Source organism: Dipodomys ordii, unplaced genomic scaffold, assembly GCF_000151885.1.
Source record: "Dipodomys ordii isolate 6190 unplaced genomic scaffold, Dord_2.0 Scaffold29, whole genome shotgun sequence".
Lineage (NCBI taxonomy): Eukaryota > Metazoa > Chordata > Mammalia > Rodentia > Heteromyidae > Dipodomys > Dipodomys ordii.
In genome coordinates, this window is record NW_012267245.1 from 3,474,585 (window position 1) to 3,483,111 (window position 8,527).

General features: G+C 52.0%; 1 protein-coding gene across 1 annotated transcript; it reads left to right on the forward strand.

Annotated features, from left to right (window-relative positions):
* The first annotated feature begins 1,572 nt into the window (after positions 1-1,572).
* Positions 1,573-6,205, forward strand: Tmed9 (transmembrane emp24 protein transport domain containing 9). The gene is made up of 5 exons (XM_013016065.1): positions 1,573-1,798; positions 1,988-2,088; positions 3,159-3,284; positions 4,088-4,234; positions 5,337-6,205. Exons 1-5 carry the CDS (start codon positions 1,615-1,617, stop codon positions 5,484-5,486), a joined length of 708 nt encoding a protein of 235 aa, XP_012871519.1. The 5' UTR covers positions 1,573-1,614; the 3' UTR covers positions 5,487-6,205.
* Positions 6,206-8,527: the final 2,322 nt, after the last annotated feature.

Consider the following 8,527-nt stretch of genomic DNA (forward strand, 5'->3'; position numbering starts at 1 on the left):
AGAAGAAGAAGAAGAAGAAGAAGAAGAGGAGGAGGAGGAGGAGGAAGAGGAGGAGGAAGAGGAGGAGGAGGAGGAGGAGGAAGAAAGAGCCTCCTCCATCTCCTTTATTCTTTTCTTTCTTTTTTTTTAGCTCCAAGACAGGACTCGAACTCAGTACCTACTGCTTTCACTCATTGGTTAGTGCTCTACCAACTGAGCCACACCTCCAACCCCTAAGTCTCATTTCTCTTTCCTTCTTTCTCTCTCTCTCTTTCTCTCTCTCTCTCTTTCTGTTCTTTTCTTTCTTTTTGCCAGTCCTGGGCCCTGAACTCAGAGCCTGGGCTCTGTCCCTGAGCCTTTCTCTCCTCAATGCTAGCACTCTACCAATTGAGCCATAGCACAATTTCTGGCTTTTTCTGTTTATGTGGTACTGAGGAATTGAACTCAGGGCTTCATTCATGTTAGGCAAGCACTCTACCACTAAGCTGCATTCCCAGCCCTAAGTCTCCTTCCTTTATGGTCATAACCATAAAGCACTAACTTAGGCAAACGACCCAAGCGCCTTGCAATTTGAATTAAATCCAGGAAGGATTTCATTAAATTAATTAAATCCAGGAAGGAGAAGAGAGGCAGACCCAGACTCCTGCTGATTGCATGCAAATGTTGAGTTCTCCAAATCTCGAGGTGACCACCTGTCAAAGCTCCAAAATTGTTTGGGATGTAGCCATTGGGGTACTGGACCTCGGTCAGAAACAAACCACTAGGGCTGGAGCAGAGTGCATGCTGATGTCTGTGTGGGAGGTAGCCCTGCATGCCAGGGAGAAAATGGATTTGCAAGAGCATGGGAGGGGGGGGGCAAAGGGGGGATTGGGAATCATTAAATGGTAAAGGAAAGCCATGGCTTTTTGAATCTGTGCCACACAGTTATTAAAGGGTTGGGTTTTTGTTTTTTTGTTTTTAACTGCCTGCTGCCCAGTTGTTGGTTCACATGTTATCCTAGCTACTTAGGAGACTGAGATTGGGAGGATCTTGTTTTGAGGCCAGACTGGGCAGCAAAAAAATAAAAAAAAAATCCACTAGATTCCATCCCAGCCACGCCATCTGGGTGTGGTGTCACCCCGGCTACACTGGGAAGCAGAAAAACAGGACCACCAGGTGTCCCAGAAAGGAGCTAGACTCTTATCTGCAAAAGGGCCAAAACAACAGAGACAAACAACCCAGCAGTAGGTGTGGCTCAGCGCCAAGGCCCCGGCCTCAGCCACACAGGTCCCGCCAACAGGGAAACCCGGCTATACCATCAATGGGAGATGCTCCTCGGAGACACGTCCAGATCACTTCTGCCACCTGAAACGATCTGCCTCAGTTTCCCTATCTGGCAACCCACCCTCAAGCGGCCGGCTAGCTTAACAAAGGAAAGACACTTCCCATTTAGATGGCCCCCAATTTGGTGCCAGGGAGAAGCCGGGCCCCAATCAGGTACTGACGCGCGGTGGCCGCGGGGGGCATCCTGGGATTTGTAGTCCAACCAATATAGAACTCGTGTTCCCGGCAAACACAGCGGCAGCGGCGGCGGCGACTGGGCGACGTGGCTCGGCCGGCTGCGCATGCGCGGGGAATAGGAGGCGGCGGGGCAAGATGGCTGCCGAGGAAGGTGTGCGGGTCGTCGGGATCCGACCGGGCACCGGGCCGGGTAAACTGATGCGGGCCCTGACGCTGCTGCTCTGGTTTGCCACCCGCGGCAACGCGCTGTACTTCCACATCGGGGAGACGGAGAAGAAGTGCTTTATCGAGGAGATTCCGGACGAGACCATGGTCATCGGTGCGCGGGCGACGGGCAGAGTTGGGGACGGGATCGGGGGGAGGGGTTGCGGGGAGGGCCCGGGGGGAGGGCTGGCGGCTCGGTGTGTGGGGGGGAACCCCGGGACGATCGGGCCTCTCGGGGCCGTGTCCGTCCGCAACTCCTGATCGGAGCTTCGCCCCCCCCCACCCCACCCCGGCCTCGCCCCAGGGAACTACCGGACGCAGCTGTACGACAAGCAGCGGGAGGAGTACCAGCCGGCCACCCCGGGGCTCGGCATGTTCGTGGAGGTGAAGGACCCCGAGGACAAGGTGAGCCCGGCCCCGCCGGCCAGCCCCGCTACTTCCGCCATGCGTGCGGAAGTGCCAGACACAGTGGGTGGTGTGGGAAGATACCGGGATTTCCAGTGCAGGCCTGCCCCCCCCACAACTTGTGTGGACGAGGCTCCCACCGGCCTCCCACCACTTCTGGGGGTGGATGAGTGGCCAAGGGCACGAGGAGGAGGAGGAGGAGGAGGAGGCAGTTACTTCCCCTAAGCCGTATCCCTGGGTATTTACGTGTGATGGGATGGGTGGATTCCTGGAGATGGGAGACCTCGAAAGCTGTGGCAGGTCCCACCGCTTTCCGAGAAGGAGGAGCAGCTTTTTATCATTTTGACAGATAAGGATAGGAAAAGAAAACAAACAAACAAAAACCGGCCTTTGCTGTCACCTTCTGTCACCTTTTTTTTTCATCAAGGGTTGGAGCTCTATCCCCTCAAGGCAAGACTTCCCCTACCAGCTTTCTGCTGGTGGGAGAGAAGAGGGTCACTTGATTTCCCTACCCCAGCTGGCTTTAGAACCTCGATCCTCATGTCTCAAGCCTCCTGAGTAGCTAGGATGACAGGCGTGAGCCACCAGCGCCCATCTCATTTCTTTGTTTTATTTTTTATTATTTATTTTTGGGTCTGGTGGTGGGGCCTGAACTCTGGGCCTGGGCGCTGTCCCTCAGCTCTTCAGCTCAAGGCTAGCTCTCTACCACTTGAGCCACAGTGCCACTTCCGGCTTTTTTCTTTTTGCTTATGTGGTGCTGAGGAATCGAACCCAGGGCCTCAGGCATGCAAGGCAAGCGCTCTACCACTGAGCCACCTGCCCAGCCCCCGCCCATCTCATTTCTTAAAACAACTCACATCAAAAAATTGAAAGTCTTTCTTCCCAAGAGTGGTCACTTGTCAGCTTCAAGAGCTCCTGATAGTTTTCACTAAGCATTAGCCATTTTTTTTTTGCTGGGTATCTTCTTTTAGTGTTGTGAGGTACCTAAGGCTCTTCTGTCAACTTCCGTGGTACTTAGAGCCTTAAGCATCCCCCAGTAACATTGGGTGAGGCCTCTCTCCTGTCTCCAGGTCATCCTGGCCCGGCAATATGGCTCTGAGGGCAGGTTCACCTTCACCTCCCACACCCCTGGTGAGCACCAGATCTGTCTTCACTCCAATTCCACCAAGTTCTCCCTCTTCGCTGGAGGCATGCTGGTAAGTGGACCCATGTGAAACTTGAAGCCTTTGACCTCTCTCCAGGTCAGGACTGGAGACTGTTGGTCCTCTGGTATGAGGTAAATGGTGGTGTCTTCTAAGACCGCTGGCTCTCTAGGATGACTGATTCCTCATATAATTAATTCATTCCAAGTCATCTGTAGATGTTTTATAATCTTAACAACTGGTAAATACCGTGTAAGTAGTTGTAAAGTAGTGTTTAGGGAAAGACAACCAGAAATTTTCTGTATATGTTCAGTACAGATATAGGGCTTTACATATAAATGCATGTGCAGGCTGGGAATGTGGCTTAGTGGTAGAGTGCTTGCCTAGCATGCGTGAAGCCCTGGATTCAATTCCTCAGTACCACATACACAGAAGAAAAAGCCAGAAGTAGCACTGTGGCTCATGTGGTAGAGTGCTGGCCTTGAGCAAAAGAAGCTCAGAGACAGTGCCCAGGCCCTGGGTTCAAGCCCCAGGACTGACAACAAAACAAAACAAAACAACGCATATGCGTTAATATACATGTATACGTGTCTGTACACATATGTATGAAGTTGTGTGAGTATGTTAGGTGTGGAACCCACAGACTAGAGAATGGTGTATGTGCATCAGGCAGAATATCAGCCAGGTTTGTTCCCTCTTATTTGCCTAGAGCCCCATAGTGCTGGATACTGAGGAGGCCTCAATCTATTGCCTGGATGAGCACATGAAGGGAAGTGGAGAGGTTCTCTGTCAGTCTCTAGTACTGGGAGATGGATCAGGGCTACCTGATTCCCATGACTCCTTTTGTCTGTCTCCAGAGAGTTCACCTGGACATCCAGGTGGGTGAGCATGCCAACGACTATGCAGAAATTGCTGCTAAAGACAAGCTGAGTGAGTTACAGCTACGAGTGCGACAGCTGGTCGAACAGGTGGAGCAGATCCAAAAAGAGCAGAACTATCAGCGGGTGAGTGCTCCGGCGAGGTCAGCCAGGAGTTGCCTTGTACATTTTCTAGACACTCGGGTGGCTTACTTATGCTGCATTGCAGGTGGGGTGGGAATTACCAAGTCCAGTGGTTGATACCAGCAATTCTAGTGTCAATTCTAGTGTTCTGGGTAGTGACCCTCCTACATAGGAAGAGCTACTGCTCAGTGTCAGCCCTGGGTTTTCAGCTCCTCTACTTTCATTTTTCTTTTTTTTTTTGTCGGTCCTGGGGCTTGAACTCTGGGCCTGGGTGCTGTCCCTCAGCTCGTCAGCTCAAGGCGAGCGCTCTACTACTTGAGCCACAGGGCCACTTCCGGTTTTCTAGTGGTTTATTGGAGATAAGAGTCTCACGGACCTTCCTGCCTGGGCTGGCTTTGAACCGTGATCTTCAGATCTCAGCCACCTGAGTAGCTAGGATGATAGGCATGAGCCACCGGTGCCCAGCTTTCCTCTGCTTTCTTTGCAAGAAGAGTTAGAGGTAAAAGTAAGGCTCCAAGCCAGGCGCTGGTGGCTCACGCCTGTCATCCTAGTTACTCCGGTGGCTAAGATCTGAGGGTCATGGCTCAAAGCCAGCTCAGGCAGGAAAGTCTATGAGACTCTTATCTCCAATAAACCACTAGAAAACAGGAAGTGGCACGTAGCTTGCCTTGAGCTGAAGAGCTGAGTGACAGCGCCCAGGCCTGGAGTTCAAGCCCCAAGTCTGACCTCCCCCCCACCAAAAAAAAAAATTAAGGTTCTAAGCCACCATATGGTAACCCAATTATCTTAAGAGAGACGTGGACAGAGGGCTAAATGTCAGCCCGCTCGAATGCTCCACGGAATGGCTGTCCAGTGGTGATTCCACCGCTACCTTATCCCCGCTGGACATCAGGGAGGCCTGGGTGAAGGCTTTACCTGACACATGAGGAAACAGACTTGGGAGAGATCATTAGGTTGCCTGCAGTCATCTGGCCATTCCCCGGTAGTCTTTGCCGGCACTTGGCTGGAATCGGTGGCAGAGCAGCATGCCAGGGCTGGGGCATCCTGGTGATTGGGAGCCCAGCAGCCTGAGTCCCATCCAGCTCACCCTTGCTCTCCCCCACAGTGGCGAGAAGAGCGCTTCCGGCAAACCAGCGAGAGCACAAACCAGCGGGTGCTGTGGTGGTCCATTCTGCAGACCCTCATCCTGGTGGCCATTGGCGTCTGGCAGATGCGGCACCTCAAGAGCTTCTTTGAAGCCAAGAAGCTGGTGTAGCCATCCCAGGCCTCACAGACCACCTTCCTTCCCAGGCTTGGGAGAAAAAGGCCCTCCTGGAACTTCTTTGGAAGGAGGACTGCTTCTCAGCCACGGACGATCTGAAGGGGAGAGGGGCAGCGAGGACCCCCCAGGCCCAAGCTTGAGAGCAGTGGCTGAGCAGGGGGTGGGCAAGCACCAGCCCTCCCCCTCCAGCCTCTGAACCTTTTGCAGTAATCTCTTGGGTTGGTGATACCACTAGGGGCCCCATTGGCACCTTAGAATCTCACTGTTGCTGATTAAGGGATGTAAGGCTGCCTTCTGTCTGGGGTGGATTTTGGGAGGGGGGGGGCGCGGGTGGGTGAGCAAGCCAATCTTCCTTCTTGCTGTGCTAATATGGTATTTCAAGCAGGGTGGAATGTGGCCGTGATTCTTTGCAGCCCTAAGAACCTTGCTCTTCTTTCCTTTGGCCTAGACCCTGCCTGCTGATCCAGGGTATGGGTGTCGGGTGAGGGGAGGGTGAAGGGGGGTGGCAGTACAGAGAAGCAGCCCCAAGGTTGACCCTGGTTTCTTGATATGGTTGTCTTTCTGGGGCTTGAGGAATTGGTGTCAGGCCAAACAGGGGCCTCGGTGCTGGCTGGGGATGGGGCCTGCAGTCTTAGTTACTGATTTCATTTTCAATGAGTCTAAGTTTGTTACATTGGTTTCCCAATTAAAAAGAAAAAATTGATTTGTGCAGTGTAGTTACTCTCCAGTGGGCTGGTACTTCAGAGAATGTCAGTTCTTCCAGTGGGCAAAATAGTTGACATTCCACCGCAGATCTCCACCTAGGAATTAAACCCCTGCATCTTCTCAGTGACTTCTTATTCTTTTTCTTTTTTATGGTCCGTTGTAGGGCTTGAGCTTTGGGATTGGGCTCTGTCCCTGATCTCTTCAGCTTAAACCACAGTGTCATTTCCAGTTTTCTGTTAGTTAATTGGAGAGTAGAGTCTCACAGCCCTGCCCGGGGGCTGGCTGTGAACCTTCATCTTCAGATCTCAGTCTCCTGAGTAGCTAGGATTATAGACGTGCACCACTGGCACGCGGGCGGCTCTCAATGCCTTCTTATAGCAGGGGGTAGTGAATTTGTTTCACGCCATCCAGCGAGCAAATTGTGAGGTGAGGACTCAAGTCAACTCTAGTCTTAGCCGGGCGCCGGTGGCTCACGCCTGTAATCCTAGCTACTCAGGAGACTGAGATCTGAGGATCTCGGTTCAAAGCCAGCCCGGGCAGAAAAGTTCATGAGACTCTTATCTCCAATAAACCGCTAGAAAACTGGAAGTAGTGCTGTGGCTCAAGCGGTAGAGTGCTCACCTTGAACTGAAGAGCACAAGGACAGCGCCCAAGCCCAGAGTTCAAGCCCCACGACTGACAAAAAAAAAAAACCACAACAAAACAACTCTGGTCTTCTCTGTCAACTCCCTGTGAAGTGCTCTCCTTTTCCAGAGTAGTTGGGCAAAATTTTCATAGGTGCTGCAAAAGTGGTTGGCATTCCCGAGAGGGAGGAGTGCTACAGATGTGGGAAGCAGAGTTCCTGGGCTGGTAGAGACAAACATATTAATGTCTTTAATTGAAAGTGATTTCTTCGAGGACCATTAAGGGGGAAGGATTCTGAGGAAAGGGGAAGCCAGGTTATAAGTGGTTGGGAGAGGAGGCAAACTGCTTGTATGGGCATGGACAGATTTTCTTTTGGTGTTGGTCTGGGGCTTGAACTCAGGGCTTTGAGGTTTGTTGCCTAAGGTTAATGCTCTACCACTTGAATCACAGCTCCACTTTTGGCTTTTTTGGTGGCTAATTGATGATAAAGTCTCATGGACTTTCCTGCCTGGGCTGGTTTTGAACCATGATCCTCAGATCTCAGCCTTCTGAATAGCTAGGCTTATAGGTGTGAGCCACCAGCGCCCTATCAGATGCTACATTTCAAAATGAGTTGATTTGGATTTTTTTTTTTTTTGTCTGCCGTGGGGCTTGAACTCTGGGCCTGGGCGCTGTCCCTCAGCTCTTCAGCTCAAGGCGAGCGCTCTACCACTTGAGCTACAGCGCCACTTCCTCTTTTCTGGTTGTTTATTGGAGATAGGAGTCTCACAGTCTCTCCTGCCCGGGCTGGCTTTGAACCGCAATCCTCAGATCTCGGCCTCCTGAGTAGCTAGGATTACAGGCGTGAGCCACCAGCGCCCGGCTTTGATTTGGATTTTTATGTGAAATAGTTTCTTATGATAGTAAGATCTGACACCATTGGGACTTTTATCTAAACGGCTGTCCCCTTTAGGTGGCTTCAGCTCTCCATGTCACGTGGTCTCACATCCCAGATTCCATTCTTAGCCTTTCCTGAGTGGACTTGGCAGGTGGTCGGCTGGATGAGCTAAATTTTGGTGTGGGGTGTGACCTACACCAAAGAATCAACTGGATGGAGGAGTGCAAGCCTCAGAGTTTAAAGGGAAAATTAGTGGGATAGATTTGACCACTGAGAACCTCAGTTCACTCATTTGGGGAAAATCAAATAACCAGCATTAAGGAACTTAGCATAATGACTGACACAGAGTGGAACTTAGAGATGTCAGATGTTTGTTCAGAAACTAGAACTTGGCCTGAAAGAGCAAAAATAACAAGCCGCTTTGCCCAGGTGGAAGGCTGGCCGGAGGGACAGCAAGATGAGAGGGCATAGAGGGAAAAGCCACCACCCATTCCCATTTGGGTTTTCATCTCCCAATTCCCAAAATGTGCCCACATTTACATAGTGTTGAGCGGGTTGGGCGCTGTTGGCATTTTCTCCTATGATCCTAATCGAGGACCTGATTACAGGTCAAGACTCTGCTCCCCAACCCGCAATCCGACTGTAGACACGGATAATCAAACCTAACCCATCGGAAGAACCGGGGCTCCTAACCGATGTGGGTGGAGGGGAGCCCACGGGCCCCCCAACACTGGCTCAGAGCCGGGTGGGCCTTGGCCCTCCAGATGGACGGTGGAGGAAGCCGCGCCTCCCGGAGGCCGTGGGAACCGCCGCGCCGCCGCGGCGGAAG